Here is a 19,238-nt window from a genome sequence, read left to right as displayed (position 1 = left end):
GTCCAATCTTGTATGCCGTTACACATTTTCAGACGTCGATTGCGTTGCACAAGAATGAGCAGCTAGGTTTTCAGATAGTTCGACAACTTTCGAAAGATGTTCTAACGAACTGAAAACTAAATAAATAATACTCGTAAGATCATTCAGATCGACTGCAGGAGTAAACAATTGATTTGAATGCTCGTCAAGGATGCTCTCATGCATATTGTCTGGTACATAATCTGTTATAAACCTATAATTACCCACGCTCTGAGCGTTAATCTCCTCGTTGGATTGAAAGCCGAATACTGAAACGGCTTATGATCGTTTTTGAACAATATTCTTATTCTAAAATACACACAATCATCAGAATAGTAGCCACCGACGCGAACGAGGTTTTTTTTTCACGTTGCGATTGTCAAGTGGCTAACTTCGCAGCCGCACGTGCTTCATGGGTGATTTCTACATTCGTGTCGGAAACGCCATCTGTGATTGTTAACTAAAATTACATACCATACGTGGAAAAGTTATGCCGCCATTTTTGAACAACAGACGGTGAAGAAGTACAATATGAAATCTTCTTTACCGTTTTCTCGCGGTTAATTTAGAAGTAATTGGTATACTTAATGTTTAATAATTTTATAAAATAATCAATAAAAGTGTCTATAAATTAAATTTCTAGAATTGTGAAATAACTAAAATAATATTATTGGTATGATCAAGGAAGATGGAATGGTGGATGAACGATCAATTAATTAAGTTACCTCAGTCGGCTGTTTTCTTTTCTTCATTTTTTGACAATAACAAGATTGAAATATATCATACATAACACCTTCTCTGAGCATACATCCATTTATAATTCCATCAATAGTACGTATTTTTTTTCAACTTTTCTTCCTTTCGATATAATTAAGAATATTATTTCATATAGAATTACAGTGATTATAAATCGACTCATCAAATACATTAAATATATTATGATATCAACAATACAGTTTCTTCCATGATATATTATTCCGGAAATTTTTGTTCTCTCATTCTTTTCTTCGTATTTCTTTTCTCTACAATTAAAGTGCGTATACTTATTATTACTGCAGCAACAATCATAAAAATCTGACGTACGGTTTTGGAGATTATCACAATATTATACGCACTTCAAATAATCTGCGATTTAAAAACCATACGATTCGCAAGAAAAAAATGTTGGAACATGGAATAATATGTAACAAATGTCATTTCATATCTATTATTGATTTAATAAATGTAACCATCGAAGACAAAGAATATCTATGCATTTGAATTGATTACCGCAATGTACTAACATATTAGCTTTCGTCGTTACATTTATTATAAACAATAAATTGTTATTCATGACAATTAATTTAAGAGTTTTGAAATGTAATACTATTTCATGCATGGGGCTCCAGGTGAGATGGATTAAATAAAGCTATCAATAAATTAACGAAAAAATCTTATAAAAGACTATTCAACGGTCTGTAAATTTGCACTACGCGATACACCGCCAACATTTTTAAAGGCGGTCTAATTACCCTATACATTGTTCTCGCCGTTAAAATCAATACGCATAGAATGACGTGCAATTAATTGCTAATAAGTACTTTTACAGAAAGTTGGCCAAACAAAATGCGCACAAATTTTAGAAAACTTATGCCAGTATTATAGGGGACTTTCCGCTGCGTAATTATACTTAGTGTATAAGTTACAACCTGGATGTGATACTGAACCACATGATTTACCATATTAAAAACTGAAAATTGTTGGGATTTGTACGCTTTTACTCTCTCTGTGTGTGTGTGTGTGTGTGTGTTAGATGCTCTGCAATGTCGGCGTTTGGATCTGATTATTTCAGAATAATTTTTATAGTATATTAGCATAGTTAAAACATTCAAATACAATCCTGACTCAAGATTAAATTTATGCGTTTGACGACGGTTTGTTTTCAATCAAATCTTTATGTCAAACCGATAACGTAAATATAAAAAATTATTAGGTGATTACTTTTTTTTTGGTAATTCTCAACAAAGATGTATGGAACTGAAGAAATAGAACAGAAAAGAAATAGACTAGTGATTGCAGAAATTTCAACTCTTTCTATAAGTTAAGTATCACTATGTACAGTGTTATCATATTGTTGTATATCGGTTGCGAATTAAACCCTTTATGAAAAAAAAATATCGCTATCACTATCTGTTCTCTAATATTAGTAGTTTGATCCTGAACAAATTTTTTTTTTTTTTAAATTTATCTTTTTTTCTTAATGTTGCTTTTAGCCTTATTAATCGACGACCTTGCGTTAAGAATCTGGGATTTCAATTATTCTATTCCAAATTATAGCTTAAGACATGAACTATAATCACCGAAATAAATAGATAAATTTAACTAACTAAATAGATTATGAAATATATAATATATACATTTATATCCTTGGGCGGTTATTTTGGTATATACTTTCACGATGAGGCTGATTAATACTTTTATTACAAATGATTAAAAATGAAGAACTATTGTCGTTTCAAAGTTTGTGGAAAGATTTCTATTGATTTATACACATCATTTTACAATTCTCAGGCGGGTAAGCGTTTGATTTCAGTCTTGACTATTTAGTTTCAATTACTATACCCTACTGAGGTCTCACCGTATTATTCATTAGTCAATTTTCTCCATTCTTTTTTTTATTTTTTATTTGCATTTTATTGTTAGCCACGAATGTGCGATAATCAAAAAGTTGAACTATGAAGACGATAGTAATACTGTTACCCAGCTGCTTTTGTGAAACGAGGAGATACTTTCCTAAAAACCTTGAACTGATAATAATTTATAGTTTATCTCTTCATTTTCGAATATAACTCACCTCAGTTTAGGCTCAATGTATCAAGCCGGAGGATGTTGAAGCTCAATACAAAATAAATAACAACATGCATGGTAGGATTTCTTTTCTTGAAAACATAGAAAAAAATAAACGATTTGTGCAACTCATACTGCTTATTTAAATAATTAATTAACGATTAAAATGCGGATTGGAATTGATCGGGTGCGTTTAAAAACGGAACAAAACCGCGTATTATGATCGTTGAATATGTAACGGCGCAATGTAACTTACAGCGATAATCATCAGTGATGTGTCGAAGCATGATACTTACAAGAAAGGTCTGATTAATACCTCCGGCTTGAGTAACTACTGCATGGTCGCATTTCGATCTCAACCTCAACGAAAAATTCCAATCAATTAAACATTGAATCGTGTTTCCGAGCCATCGGCCAACATCAACGTGACGGTACGATTATTTATCCATATTAAACGGGCCAGCCGCATTGGATTCAAACGTGAAACATCATTGATAGGTGCTGTGCTGTACGACTTGATGCAACGGGTTTGAGAATTTCCTAGTCCGAACATCCCGCTGCTTGTCTGCTAGATAAAGACAAACAAAGTCAGTTGAAGTCGGTGAAATAAGTTTAAGAATAATATACACAATTTATTTTAAGACAGTTACCTGCCAAAAGCACAGCTTGTTTTCCGAACATGAATAACTAACTAAAAATTTCCCCTCGGGCGAAAATGCCAGCGCAGTTACAGGGGCTTGATGAGCAGTAACCGTTTGGCATTTTACATTTCCTCGTAGTTCATAGAGCGCCAATTGCCCTCCTCGACCTCCGACTGCTATCCGCCGAGTCGTCGGACAATGGCTTACCTTTTAATAAATATTTTCATCCGGTAAGTACAATTTACAAATATTACTTATCAATTGGAGCAAATGAAACCTTTTTTTCCACACTCACTTGATTAAACCTACAGACAGCAGGAAATACGTCGTTCAGTGGTTTCATTTTAAGATGACCAGGATCGAGACAATGGAGTATGATGTCCATGACCTGAAGATAATGTGAAGAACCAAGTAGCGATGAAATATGATTTTAAAAAAACACAATGTTTCGTATAATAGCTATAATTGAAAGGTTAAATATCTCACCTCAACGAGTAAATCGCTCATTTCACTCTGCATTTTGTCAATCAATTGTTCAACTATTCTCAGTATTTCAGGCTTGGCTCTGGCGAGTACGCTTGCAGCGAGATTGACATTCAACGTCTGTGCGTTTTGCTGGAGAGTATTAAATCGCGCAACTTCTCTTGCCATAGTTGTGATAAATGCGGCTGGTCTGGCCGTTGCTATCAGCATCAAAGCGTGCCTCGCGGTTCTGCAGCTGTCAGCTTGAGGCGTTAGCGGTAAGCCGTAAGTCATGCTGGGCACTAGCTTGTCGGCATCGCAACACATTTCGAGGAGCCCAAGCAGGACCTGACGAAAATTAAAAAACGCATAACAAACTATTGCACTTCATCCTTCGAGGATCTTAACAAGAAACTTTTATCTCACGCTGAAATTCACCTTCGAAACATCGAGGTATGGCTCCCAGACCGTGAAGCCGCGGCCGATGAGGTCTATCGCAGCTCTGCGCAAGGCTGTGTGCATCGGTAGTTTCGAAGAATGAGGCGCGTGGAGTAAATGCGTCAGAGCCATGCTTGTATGCCGGGCAAGATTGTTATTCCCAATTCCGAATCCCTCGACCACAGAACTCTTTCGTCTTTGCTCACTGTCTCTTCGTTCTCTGGCGTTAGTCACATCCTGTCCAAACTCCGCCCCAATCACACCGAGCAGTACAACTGCCGTTGTCTGTTTTTGCTTCAGCTCTGCTATGCTCGACGGTTTTCTCGCTATACTTAATTCTGGAAAAAGAAGTAATTCGGATATTCATATTTTTGGTACTTCTGAACAAATATCCGTTCTTAAAAAGTCTGACACATTCTAATACACGGTACAAATATGTCTGTACCGTAGCAAGTTAGGTGTAAATTGTACCTTCCGCACCTTCTTCATCCTCTTCTTCCTCTTCCTGTTGTTGTTCTATCGTAGGAACTGGGCTGCCTGGTGGAGGGCTGTGGTTTTGGGACTGTGGGGCAATGGGTTCTTGTGTACTGTACTGGGGTAAATATTGTGACCAATTGTCCACGAGTGCCTTCCTGCCTTTTGGCCCCATCCTGCCAAGTTCTGCCAATAAAAGAGCCTGAGCCGCTTCTCTGACCTGAAGAATAATTGAAGATTATAAGAAAACAATAAAATTAATTCCTGAACCCAAGCGGAATTGTAAGTGTAAATATACAATCTACACACCTCCAGACATTGGTGTTGCCATCGTCTAGCCATCATTTCGACTTGGGGTCGCTTGAAGCTCTTTGCTCCTCCCTGGGCTGCGACTTTATCAGGTAAAAGAACGCAATGTAGAGTAGCAAGAAGCGACCAGCCTTGTTTGATTTGAGCCTGCTGAACGGTGTACATTTCTTCGTTTTCCTCCTCTGCTTTGTTCCAGCTCACTGCAACTCTGTTTCCCGGTCTGTAATAAAAGGAAGATTGGCAAATTGTGGACAATGAGTTAACCATTCACCAAGTATCGTTATGCAGAATCAAGTACTGTTATTCACCTATGCAATTTACGATTTCTTTCCTGTTCGGGAACAAACGTAGCATTGTTCATGGACATTAGGGTGTTTGCCAGTGATACGACAGCGAGCAGATGATTACTCGTCAAAGTTGTAGACAATTCCCAGTGAGCTCGAGCGGTGAAAGCTCTTGTGAGGCGCTCTTGCCTCACCAATTCAACCGGCAAACGTTGTTCTAATTGAGTCGCAGGCTCACCAGCTGGCTCCAACTGAGTTTGCCAGGTTGGAAGTAGCAGAGACATGTATCCTGTGGAATATAATGATGGTGGTTTAAATTGCACGGTGTTTCAAATCTGCGAATATTGCGTAATTGAGTTATCGACCATTACAAACCTCCTTTGGATAAAACGCCGAATGAAACAGGTACCATGGGCCTGAGCAGGCCCAATTTTCCTTCGCACACTCTGTCCAGATCAGGATCCATTCCCCAAGCGTGAAGAAGGCTGAGCAGTAACTGAGCTACTTCCATTGCAGCGTTTGGCTCGCTGAAAGCTCCGTTTCTCTTCAAACTGTTTTTCGGTAAATCATTGTTATTCCAACCCTCACCTGAGCAAAAACATTGATTCTTTAATAAAATATCAGCAGAAAATATTTCTTTACGGTGTAATTGAAAAATTACAAATAAATAAATAAATAAATACTAAATAAGAAAACAATGTTTTAGAGAGAATAAAAAGAAAAAATGACTGGCTGAACATCATCAGTTTTTCGTCAAACTCATTGCTGACTGGAGTGAAGCATGAAAATAATGAGAAAAACATATGATGCGTGGTTCGAATTATCAATAGTGCATAGCGTAATAAAATAAATATATGTCTTTTCATTTATCGGTGGCAATGTTCTCGCAATCGCACATTAGTTGTAAAAAAAATCAGCTCAATGGAAACCGTGGATCTGGAGCTATAATACAGGGTGAAGTGGTAGAGCAGAAAGGTAGAAAAATTATAAAATTATAAAATTATACTCGATTAAAAGCTGTGAGAAATAGAATTTATGTGGATAGACTAAAACTCGCAAATGTAAAGTCCGAAATAAGAGAAAAAAAAGGAATAATAATAATAAAGTAAAAATCCATGCGCAGTAACGAATAATCTTGCAGTTTACGCTGGGGAGGTTTGCGCTAACCTTTGCCGTCAAGAGTGGACGGCTTTAAACCAACGCTTTCAACCTTGGCCTGCAACTTAGTCTGGACGTTTTCGGCGCCCTCCTTCATTTTAGCCAATATACCTAGAGAAAGAGATACTTATTCTGTAGACAATATTGTCGTATTATAAATATGTACATTTATTTGGTGCAAGCGCATTGCCAAGTGAACTGGAGCTAGATATCAAACGGCGACAAAACGAGCCTACGCAAGATCTACGTATCAACCTAGAGAAAGCATTAAAATAAAACTATTTAGTGGAAATAAATATGACAAACATCGGTATCAAATACATCAGACAATCACATCTAGTTTGCTCACATAAATCAAAGTAGCGATCTCGAAGAAACGGATAGAAAAATCATTACTGCTAAATAAAGGTGAAATGATTATCATTAGGCAGACAACGAATTGTTTCATCACTCTGTGTTGGGGTGTTCGTAAACGTGTGTACTTTGCAATATTTCATTAGTTCTGAAAAAAAAATGAAGATTAAAACTGCTGCCGTCCTTTAGTAAAGTTGCTCATTTTATAGTCTATCGCGAGCACACACAGTTGACGTAAATAAAAGCGGGTGAATAGCGAGCGCAAGTAGCTGCAGATTAGTGATCTCTATTTTCATGTTCAGTCTTGCTGAAATAGAGAAGATATAACTAAGTGAAAATTGTTCATTGACATTAATATCGTTGATTTTTCAAACAATATTAGATATTTAATCAACGACAACGATTGTACAAGCTGTTTGATAAAAGCGACAAACAAAAAATGATTAAAGGCCGTGCAAATAATAACTATTGTAGTTCAAAAGCGGTGCTATATCGATGATGATAGTAATAATAACAACAACAACAAGAGAAACAATAATAGCGATAATAATATGAAATAAAAAAATAAGTGATTCATTGACAAATGCTAAAAAAAAGTACACAACAGTAAACGGTACCGTGTCGATCCTTTTCCTTGAGAATTCTTTCAACGTCTCCGGCCTTATCCTTGACACGGCCGAAAAAATCTACAAACCATTAGTTTCAACGTTCATAAAGATTTGAGAAAATTCGTATTGTTATTCATAATTTTTATATACACAACTGTGAAATAATATACACCAGTCTCTACTGTTGTTCGAAATTCGCAAATTGGACCTTCATCAAATGTTATTTTTAATAACCCACTACCATTCAATAATGATTAATTACACAACGCCAGGACAGAAACGAGAATTTATCGAACTCTTGGAAGACATACCAGCTATTTTTTTGTGAGCATCTGGACTAGCTGACTGCGTAAGAGCGGCAACCTTGTGGTATTCAGCCGCAGATATCAGACCCTGAGCCTCGAGTGATCCGGGTGACATGGATCCGTACTCGTCGCTCAACAGTTGCACTGAACGACGGTAAAGATATTTCTTTGATAATAATTAGTAGACAACCACGTGATCGGAATAAACAACATTGATTAAGGGAAGAAATTTCTCACCAATGAGTGCCTCGATGTCAAAGAAGAGTATGTGGCTTTCAGGATCCTTTGGGTTCGTCCTGAGTCCCTGTATCATTAGCGGCGCACCCTTTGCCTTTATCTGATTACCATGATCGCTTCCAGCGCCTCCGTGAAGCTGTTGCAACTGATGTAATCCGCGTTGAGTAGCGTGTCTAATTGCCGAAAGATTCCGGTGCCGCAGACCCCTGTAGTAATAAGCCGTTTCGATTCAGTTTAGCGCGAATGGGTATAGGTGAAAGTAAACTTAACGACGAGACGTTTTGTATTTACCGGAAGAAATGCACGGCTGGATTTGCCAGTCCCAGTTCACCTCCAGCTGCAGTGCCTCCGGTAGCTGCTATGGTATTTTCGTCGCAAGCATAAAGGACCTCCTCGGCAATTATACCTGACAGAATGTTTTTTAAAAATTTTTTTTTATCATTTTCCAAATAATGTATACCATCTTTTTTCATATCTGTATACTCTTGTGGAAAAAGAAATGAATGGGCTTTCACGTTTTTGACTAAATAAGGTCCAATCTTGAAACGCTGTAACTTTGCGTGGATTGCAAGTAGAAGGTTAAATCAAAATTCACTTGTTACACAGAATAAAACTTTTTCAGACACTATTTCTATTGATATTGGACTACTTGACAAGAAAAAATCGCAGACACAATTTTAAGAAAAAAAATGTCGAAGGGAAAATTCCAAGCTACAAAATGGCTGTCTTAAAAATCTAAACAAAAATTCTGATCATCGAATATGATCGCGCAAAGTTGAAGGTTCAATTTACAAATTTGACATGAGTGGATTTAAAGATAGGATATAGGATTACTCGAGAAAAAGTACATATAAAAATTCTTAGCTTCAAAATTGTTTTTGATTCAACCATCTAATAGCAATTTATGCAAAGTTACGGCGTTTCAAAATTGGACCTTTTTTCGGTCAAAAACGGGGGGCGTTAATTTGTCTCACGAGTGTAGTACGACACTACCAGTCTTACCATGTAAGACTCTGTCCAAATGTCCAGTTTCCATTTGCCAGACGTAAACGGCACCGTCGGAACACCCGACGATCATGAAGTCGTCGAGTGGACGCCACTTTATCGTAACGACAGGGAACAAGTGCCTTGAAGCTAGAACAACGCATTTCCTCTCAGCCAGGGAGAGCAGCGTAACGCTGTGGTCCGAGGCAACGCTGCAGACACATTTTTGTAGTCGAGGCTACAGAATAAGTTGGTTCGATTAGTCGAAAGGTATTATGCCGTCCGTTGATTAACAAATACATTGTGAACGGCTGAATTACGCACACTGCAGTTGTCGGGAGGCACCATTAGCTGAGTAATTTCTCCAGCATGAACACAGAAGCGATGGATCAGTGTACCCGCGTACAAATCCCACAAGCATACGGCAAAGTCAACTGCTCCGGACACCAAATGCGTCCTATCGTATCTCGGCGCAGCCCCGTGCGGATACAGCAGGCAATTTACTCTGCCAGAATGTCCGAGTAAAACTTGATGAGGTGGCCAATCTAAAACCAAAATGCATTGTTTGAACGACGTAAATCGAGGATACTTTCTGCAGTGTAGCGTTGACAATGGATTTTGGCGACTAACCATCGTACTGCTGATGATTGCCGTGCAAAAGTTGCAGCATAACGGTTTGGGTAGCAGGAACAATGATTATGCTACCGTCTTCTCTGCCCAAAACAAGCCGACTTTGCTGCGGCAAGTAAATGCTGGAAGTCAATTTAATTCCGTGACCATCGCCGGAGTCTAACTGATCAAGAATTCCGACTGGGGGTGGTTTCATTGCTTCCCAGGCAGCCGTTAGACTGGTCTTTATAGTCGGCGGTAGACTGGTAGGTTTATAATCGTTTTGATTGATTTGCGTAAGTTGTTGAGATGAGATCTCGGGCAGTGTCCATAAGACAACGACACCTTCGCTATCGCCTCGGAGTAAATATTTCGAAGTTTTATTGTGCTTCTGAACTGTGACCAGTCGCATCGCCGGAGGACACGATAATGGCTGAAATGAATTTTCTGGCATAAGAACCTTCTTGCCTTATTAACACTTTGAATAATTTTATACCTTATCGCCTGGCTGCGTCAGAGTGTAGTACAAATATGGTTGATCACACTCAGCTGCAGGGGTATGAAACTCCTTGTTGTCAGCTACGCTACTATGGATCCGAGAAAAAAAACGTATTACGACAACGCAAATTCCAATTCAAATATAAGATTATTTGCTTTCATATACTCAATAATTATGGAATACTGTTTTTCTATCGTCTTTCATTTAACTGGATATCAGATTAATATTTGCGTTGAAGAGAGTCAAGCATTACTGTTCACGAAGCTACTGGCCAATTACTAGAATCATTGATGTGTGCAAGACGCATTTAATTCCCTACATCATGATTTTTAAACATTATCAATTACTGCAAATATTCCATAAGTATTATAATTAAGATGTAATAACTTTGTATTGCATACACATTTATGTGTGAGAGCAAAGACACAGATGTGCCAAAATTAATGCTAAGAAATGCTGAAGTCATAAATAAAGTATGAACATCGATTTCATTAAAGCGAAGAATACAGAGCTAGTAGCATCAAATCGTCTTAGAATTAGTGAAAATAATCAAATCTCAAACCTAATGTCAATTGCATGTGTTAATTACAGTTAAATTGTATTTCAAGCTGCGGAAAAAGTTTATGACTGAAAGGTGTACAGTTTTTCACTCGAAGTGAGAATGTAATGAACGAGAAGTTGCTACCAGTTCTGGGAACAGTATTTCGTCATAGCTGAAAGCTCGATCTATTGTTTGATAAAAATAACAACAGACGCACAAAGTACTTATTTCTTCGAAATTAACAATTTTACCAAAACAGCTCTATTCTGAAAACAATCCGACTTTACTTAGTCATATTCTACAAATATCATCGGGCTATGTATAAGATATAATAATCGTATTAAATTAGGAGAAGACTCAACTATCGATTTGAGACGTATTTTAAATTCTAATTCAACTTTGAATTAGAAATTCAAAAGGATTTATCATTCTGATCCAATCGGTTGCTGCAGCTACGAATTTCTTGTCATATCTAAGAATGTAAGAAAGAAGACCAGGCAATGTAATAAGAGCTAACGATGTCTGTACCATTCAACGTGTGTGCGTAGTAATGTACCACTTTGTATTTTTCATCAATGTAACTTTTTACACCGATTGAATTGTGTTCAATAGCCAGAAAGCAGTTTTAAGCAAAAGCAATATATTAGCAAGCATGACTTGCGGTACTGAGAAGTAAATAAAGTGAAATTGTGATGAGATAAGTCAATGGAATTGCCTAATCTGCCACTAATCTACGGTTCGTGAACCATGTACAGAGCTGGTGTATGAAAATTTGTTAATAAAAAGCTGAATTGATTACTAATTGAAGGTAGCAAGTAACATATGCCTTCCAACTGCTGATTTCGCACTGTAGGCAACTGCAGTTAACGTGCTGTCTATGATCGTTATCGATATGAATGATATTATATGACAAGTATAATAACTCATGCGTTACCTGGATTGTTTGAACAGTTATAAAAAATTATCAGGACGCAAGAAGTTGAAGTTAATGAGGCTTGTAAGATGGAATTCAAATTATTGTATAGCCGCTCGTTAGTATACATATAAATACAAATATGTATTGTACGTATAGGCAGAAATGATGAACAAAAGGCACACTGAAGTCTGTATGATTGTGATATAGAAAATATATCTAAGCGTGATGAATATGAATAAATATAAAGAATTAAAAAAAAAAAAAATTGAGATATACGTATATGAATATGAATAAGGTAAAATATATTTTCGCGTTACCTGCTGAGAGCCTTGCCCTTCAGCTTGCTAGAACAGACCGGATCTCTCGTAGTATGTGGTAGAGGGTATGTTATGTAAGACGAAACATCACCATCAAACAGATAAATGTGTTAATCAATGTGCAGTAACGATTTGTAAACGGTGAATTGATAAATTTGTGAAAACAATTGTCGAAGAAGAAAAAAAAAATCCAGAGATAAAAGATATTCGACAATACAAACAAAAATAAAGTTAGGGTATAGATAGTAACGCTTCGAAAAAAAAAAATAAAAATGACTGACGAAATTTGTCGCCACATAATCTGCACAAATATAACAAATCGTGAACGTTTTTATGCAAAACGAAAGATCGCTTAGAGATTAATTATGATTGATAAACTGTAATTTGCTTATGTTTCGTTGACAATTCCTCGTTACAACGCGATAGTAGTGTCAAGATGTAGCTTCATTTAAGTGAGAATCAAATAAAAACTGTTAGTACAAGGGCCGAATCTCACTCGGTTTGTCTAAACCGTGTCGAAAAACTACTTGCTTTCCAACAAACGCGTACTCTACGGACTCTGCGAATGAACTGTCTTCGGCCGTTTTGAGAACTCGTTAACCCGTGAAAATTTGTAGCGAGAAAGGAGAAATTGTATCTTTTACAAGGTTCGCAATACCTGCCACAAACTGTATCGAATGAATTCATTGAAAAAAGATAACGTAAAACAGTGCTTTGCTTGCAGGTGCCTGTAAAGTGTTGCTATTTTTTGAGACCAAAAATAAAACCAATAAAGGATAAAAAACTGCAAACTAATTTCAGCTAGTTGTGTGTGATTTGAAACTATTCCAACTCCTTAAATATAAATGTAACCTATCAATTATACCGTAAATTCTTCATTCATGTATTATTATTAATATTATTATTATTGTATCCTAGCTGTAAATAAAATAAATAAAGTAGCAACAGCAAATTAGACCTTGTTACTTGAATGTGGAATATATATTTCAATGTAACGTGTAAAGAGTAAAATGTAAAATGTGGAAATGTAAAGTAAATGCACTAAAATATATATTGATACACGGAGGTAAATTTAAGCTACATGCTATTTCCATTTGGACAGTCCAATCCAGGATTGCGATACAATAGTGATATAAATAACTGTTGACTACATGATTAGAATCATACTGTAATCAGAAATGCTGATATGATATGACAAACTTTCTAATTAAAGCGCTATACTAGTTTTTGGAACATTCCACACAACAAATCTGGTATAATTTGCATAGTCTTACATTGTATAAAAATTGCGATTCTCTACGTATGTGTGAAATAGAGAAAATAAATAAATAAATAAATAAATGAATGAATGTTATCATATCTCAGTCAATCAACATGCACTTGTGACTATGATGCCAGGAGTTTTAATATACGCACTCAAAAATAAGTTATAAGTACATAACAATAAGGGTTTTTTAATTTGTTGGCGGAGAAGGAAGAAAAATTTAAGATTTTCCAAAGTAGAAAATTGCATACTATTAAGGAAAAACCGAAGCAATGGATTATAAAATATTACACGGAATGAACTAAATATAAGTAGGGGAAAAAAAAAACTGCTATAAATTTTTTTTGAAACAATTGAAATGGCATATTTTGTTTTTTCTATGACTTTGCTGTTCGCGAAAAGATAAACTGTTAAATAATTTTATTGTGAATAAATACTTTTATGTTTAGCTAGGTAAATTTTAGCAATAAACTAGTTTCTAAGTCCACTCTTGAATTCGAGAGCTTTCTTATAGTACTCCCATCAGGAAGTATACTTTGAACCGTGTGTCCTATATATTTGTTCCAGTGGTATGAAATAAATAAATAAGATGCAGGGCCATAAGATATACATATCTTAAAAACATTCATGCGCGATGCACCTTATTGGTAAAAGATAAAAACTGTAGAAAACAATTTGATTGAACGTCACATATGGTGTATATTTCTTACTACTCGACAGCGGTACCGAATTTAATAAAAAAGTAAAAATTTGAAGGTAAGATTAAACTCTGGGATTCGTCTTGCTGTAAATAACACAGTAAATCAAATCTAATTGTAATCATCTATCACGGTGTCGCAGGCCATACTGAATGACACGATTTTTATCTAACGAAAATTTAGTGCACATCTTACATAGATAGTCTATATCGCTGATTTTATAATTTACTCTCACACATTTCATCAAATCTACATTTCACACTTTAACTCAAAGATCTAAATTGCAGTCGACGTCTTAAAAATGACTAAAATTATTCCCATTTCGTATAATTTGTTATAAAGAATAAATTTAAGTATTTTGAAAATAACGTTGCATACATTTTTTGAAGAAAATAATTTGAAAATCATTATTACCTGGCAATGTGATATCAGACAATCACTAAACCCTGTGAAATTGCTAATGAAATGTGAAATTTAACTAATTTCAGCAGAATTTTTATAGAAACTGGCTCGATGCTATTTCTTTTGGACCATAATTTACGTCTACATGGGAAAAACGTACTTGGCGGGTAATTTGTAGAGATAACCATGACCTTCGTCACTCCAAAGAACGACCCTGTCAGCGGCCAAAAAATCTCCCGCCATCCAGCGTTCGCCGCGAGGCGCCGTTACAGAACAGAGAACTGAGAAATCTCCGGCGTCAAATATCTAACGCATAGTAAGATGTTGTTATGTTACTGTTATTACATTCTGATTTCTCTAAGTGGTATCAAACCAAACCGTAATATCCTATAGTTACAACTTCAATATTGATACGATGATAAAATGAGTCGCAAGATCGTCTCACCTGCCAATACTTGGAGCATACTATCAGTACTGTTCTCTGATTATAGGGGCAGCACGTCATCGCCAATGCGTTGAGGCAGCGAATTTGTTTGCTTTCGTGCTCGTACAACGGCTCGCTGTGGCGGTTCTCATGGCCCAGTAGAGTCCAGACTTTCACTGTCCCCGTTGTAGTCAATGCCAAGACTACGTCGTCTTTAATAAAAACGAATTAGCTGTTGTAAGATAATAGTAGATTTTACAAAATAGCATTCAAAGCAGCATATTAAACAAAGCCGAATAAATGTATAGATAATTTCATTTATCGACACATCTGGACTTGAACTACTTTGTCAAATTCCGTTTCTCAGTCTTGAAAATTAACATTGATGTATTTAAAATACGCACAACGATCGACCAGCGTCAGCTCTTTTATGTTTTACAGACAATTAATATTCACACAACTGTAAAACTGTACAAATTTCGGAACAATGCTATTGTCCAAAAGTTAGTGATTACCAATTACGCGCAATTTCTGTTAACTGAAATAACACCAAGAACTAAAAAGCTTTTCATCCCAAATACAATTATTCTGTCACGGTAATAGATAAATTCTTTTTACTGCGCATTGAAAATTTCTCCTCGCTGCAGAGTAAGCTCAAGAATACACAGATTAAAACTCTGCAGTGACAAATTAGCAGCGTATAATGAGATAGTAAAATTTTTGCATGCCTATGAAATTGAAGTTAAACTGAACTACTTTTTACGAAATCTTAGCTAGGCTTTTTGTTAATTTGAAAGCATTAAAATCGTTGTTAATAAATTTAGCAATAAACATTGCCCTAGTTAATTTTTAAATGTAAAACATGCGTTCAAACAAGGGATACCTAATTAGATAATTTTATTACGAAAAATCTGATCCTAGGATAATATGTAGTTTAATATTTATACTTACGTTAGAGCGTATACAGCTTAGAGATATCGCACAAATGATAGATGTATGAACAGAGGATTAGAGCGTTAGTGGGTAAAAGGATTCAGCAGACTTGATGTTGAAAGAGACTCATCGATAAAAGTAGGATCAAAGTAAAGTAATTGGTAAATCAAAGATCAACAACTACCGATACAACAAATTGATAAGAAACAGAGCGACAGAAGTGTATGTTCTTTTCTGTTTTGTCTTCCGAAACTTCGGTGACGCTAAAATGAAAGAAGTACTACAGTCTCTACCAATGTGCTATAACCACCCTGTATCCAGATTTTCTACGTGCTGTAACATGACAACACAATTAAATCGAATCTTCAGTAGAATTTATAATATTAAGAACATGCACGGTATAAGTAAAATATTGTTACATTGACCTTAACTCATTGAAAACTATTTAATTAACGTGAACGTGAGTCATTAATTTATGACTTTGCACGGCTCTTCCAGAGCAAAATAAAATTCAAAGATCCTGTTTAACAAATTGACACTGAACAAAAAACAGAGCTTTCAAGTAATTCCCAAGAAGATATTCTGGTAGTATTATTTAAAATAACAAAAAGTTAAAAGTTGCAAAAAATTTTCAGTTAAAACCGAGTTATTCAAAGAGGCAAAAGAGAATAAAAAAATTAATAAATTGAAACCCAAAACGACAAATCATTAAATATATAACTTAACAAGCCTCCGTCTGATATTCCCAATGTGAATGAAATTTTCTAACAAACCTTCTCGTGATTTAAGTATTGCAGTGCTACCAAAAAAAGTTGACCACAGATAATCTGCAAGATTCTAAAATGCTGAGTGCACTATTATCTTAAACAAGATACATAATCTCAAATACGTTTATTGCAAATAAAAAGAAGATATCACCAGAAAATTAAATTCACAACTTATTAATATTTCCAATGTTTAAAAACTATTTACAGATTTGATAGCGATATACAAAACGAAAATATCAGACCGTGGAGTGACAAACTTGGAAAGCTCGATGAAATACTAAAACAATAGAGGAAGTGCCGATCGATTGTTACATGGGAAAATCAATGAGAAATTATACCTCAGGTAACTCAGGTCAGCGAGAAAGTTTGAGAAAACAAATAGATCCTCTAAGGCCGATAGAGACAAAAATAGGTATCGGTAAAGTATAATACGGGTTAGGATGGTAAGCATAGATGTGTGATGAAGTGTAACTAACTTGTATGCACGAGGAACCGACCTTTCCGTTTGGCCGGTCGCAGGACGTGCAAAGCGCTAATCCAATCTGGATTAACGCGGGAGCTTAGAGTGAACAAAACTTCCAGGCTGAAGGGATCCATGACCAAAACTTCTGGATAATAACTGAAACATCGAAGCAAGAGCGTGATCAACGGTTTCTAGATAAAACTCGCACGACTAGCTGCAAAGTTGTGAAATCTTATGACACTTAGTAGGTATCGCTCTGTCTCTCACCCAGAGCAAAATAGCCTGATGTCTTCGCCTCCAGCCGAAACATAAGGAAGCATCTGAGTGTGAATGTTATTGAGCTTGACAGCTTCCCTACACTTTCCATCGATCAAATCCCAGGTGCACATTTCCCCGCTCTCGCTGCTGCTGACTATGTAGTTTTGCTCCATTATCACGCTTGCTCGGCTCAGACACATTATTGGTGCCGTATGTCCAACAAGCAGACAACGTGGAGTCATCTTGATAAATCAAAAAGCATCATCATTAATCCTGCGTCGTTATCTGTCACCACATCGAGCCGCGGATTGAATAGCGAGGTGAATATTCTAAATTCTTGGTGTTACGAATGAGTTGTAATGTTAATAAACTACAAGTCTCAGGAAAAAAATACAGCCGAACCCTGAGAAATTGTTTGCGATTTTAATGATTACCCATCTTATCAATTATTACGTTAGAACAAACAGTCTTAATCAGCATCACTGGGACAGAATATGAAGGACGGTCGGGAGGATGCGTGCAAAAATTTACGACTCACCTAAGGGGCCTGATTTACAACTATTATTGATACTGGCCGGGGATAAAATGATAAGACGCAATACTCGGAGATTCGATTTTACCTTCAGAGTTTCGGGGTCAACTTGCCACAGGCATATCTGCCCGTCGTAGCATCCTGTCACGAGAGTTTTCTGATCCCTCGACAAGTATATGCAGGAGATACAATGAGTCGGAGCTACTCTTCCCCACAGTACAATCGGTACGACCAAACTGTTGCCTGCCGTCATCTTGAAACGTCCTAAACGTGGGAGCGAATAATAAAAAGTAATTAACTATTTAACCGCCGACGTGACTAAATTAAGCAGCAGATAAAACTAGCCTGAATAATTGGCGGAATTGCGACTGTGTAAAGTTGAGCCCGTCAAGCGAACGTCACGAATCGAATCGTTTATTAATCCATTCGGAGTGTTATGATAATAAAACGAGAGTCAGACGTCACGAGCAAAGATAATCGTTATACGCTATTGGCAAATTATACGAAGTTTCGATACGAGTCGAGTCGTAACAAGAATAGAACTGTCAAACGATCCGCTGCACTGCTACAGAGTCGCGTTTCCCGCATCCCGAGACGAACGAAGCCTGACGTTCCCTGATCTTTTCAACTTTCCAGATCCGAATTACGTTGACGCAGGCTGGTTGTAAACTGTTTCAACGCTCGTGGTCGCAGCAATTGGCACGAACTGATTAAAATCAATTTAGCAAACACGTCTGCTGGCTCCGCCGCTCCCCCGCGATCCAGGAGAAATACGTTCGCTCTTTTTTGTTCCTCGGGTATGTTATCGTTCCGAATCACGAGTCTGCGAGGCTCTTTTAGCGAGCCGCGATTATCGTCGGACGATCGGCACTATTATCGATCAACTTACCGCGAACAGCGAACCTCGGGAATACTGTTACGCCTCGAGTACAGCCCACTTATCCCACAGAGCCGTACGCTGTTCTCTACGTTGATATCACACTAACGTCCATTTTCTAATTGACTAGGCAAAGTCAATCAGCTGATTTGTTTTGAGTGTGGTGTGCGCGAACCACGTGCGCGCAGCTTCACTCTGCTCCGTTCTCTTGACAGAACGGGGATAAGGGAAGAAACTGCTTTACCGCGTGAGGAAGACAATCCCTCATTGCATACAGACGTGGAGGAGGCCTGGACAGACGTTTAAAGCAATGCTGCTCTTTGTTCATTTAGTTGCCTTTCATAATCATGTCGTTAAAATGTTGCTTTTATTAATGCAAGCCATTTATTAGAATTTTTTAGCTTATCATGTAAAAATTTATCTTGCATTTCAATATTTTATGTGTCTATCGGACTTTTCGGCGAAACCGTTCGTTCCACATTTGTAAATTATATCACTTCATTTTAAAATATGCCAAACATTGATATTATTAACTGATTGTTTCAATAACTTGACCCGATAGACACTAGTATATAATATGTATTCATATTATCCGGATACTATTAAAACATAGAGTAGCGGTAGCTACAAAAAGAAATAA

At 36.7% G+C, this 19,238-nt stretch overlaps 1 protein-coding gene across 16 annotated transcripts; it reads right to left on the bottom strand.

Annotated features, from left to right (window-relative positions):
- Positions 1-751: 751 nt before the first annotated feature.
- LOC124177647 (WD repeat-containing protein 7) lies at positions 752-18,761 on the bottom strand. Of its 16 annotated transcripts, none has more exons than XM_046560237.1 (25): positions 18,611-18,761; positions 17,810-17,985; positions 17,199-17,431; positions 16,945-17,087; positions 14,790-14,980; positions 14,505-14,650; positions 11,981-12,007; positions 10,204-10,294; positions 9,729-10,140; positions 9,423-9,643; positions 9,117-9,336; positions 8,406-8,520; positions 8,115-8,320; positions 7,884-8,021; positions 7,582-7,650; positions 6,620-6,721; positions 5,828-6,040; positions 5,477-5,741; positions 5,169-5,388; positions 4,857-5,079; positions 4,386-4,723; positions 3,972-4,295; positions 3,781-3,873; positions 3,495-3,692; positions 752-3,412 (listed from the first exon to the last, which is right to left on the bottom strand). In XM_046560237.1, exons 2-25 carry the CDS (start codon positions 17,972-17,974, stop codon positions 3,227-3,229), a joined length of 4,539 nt encoding a protein of 1,512 aa, XP_046416193.1. In that variant the 5' UTR covers positions 17,975-17,985; positions 18,611-18,761; the 3' UTR covers positions 752-3,226. The 16 variants fall into 16 exon arrangements, with proteins under 16 accessions (XP_046416193.1, XP_046416195.1, XP_046416196.1 ...); XM_046560239.1 differs by having other exon boundaries at positions 752-3,409; XM_046560240.1 differs by having other exon boundaries at positions 4,866-5,079.
- Between the last annotated feature and the right edge of the window lie 477 nt (positions 18,762-19,238).

The sequence above is a fragment of the Neodiprion fabricii genome, chromosome 3 (assembly GCF_021155785.1).
Source record: "Neodiprion fabricii isolate iyNeoFabr1 chromosome 3, iyNeoFabr1.1, whole genome shotgun sequence".
In the NCBI taxonomy this organism is placed as follows: domain Eukaryota; kingdom Metazoa; phylum Arthropoda; class Insecta; order Hymenoptera; family Diprionidae; genus Neodiprion; species Neodiprion fabricii.
The sequence above is the reverse complement of the archived record's forward strand: the minus strand, read 5'-3'. Positions and strand labels throughout refer to the sequence as shown.

Coding starts and splice junctions, on each gene's coding strand:
- LOC124177647 (XM_046560237.1), bottom strand. CDS start 17,974: ATGACGGCAGGCAACAGTTTGGTCGTACCGATTGTACTGTGGGGAAGA. Junction 5,080..5,168: donor GGCAACACCAATGTCTGGAG/GTGTGTAGATTG, acceptor ATTATTCTTCAG/GTCAGAGAAGCGGCTCAGGC. Junction 3,413..3,494: donor ACAAGCTGTGCTTTTGGCAG/GTAACTGTCTTA, acceptor GTCTTTATCTAG/CAGACAAGCAGCGGGATGTT.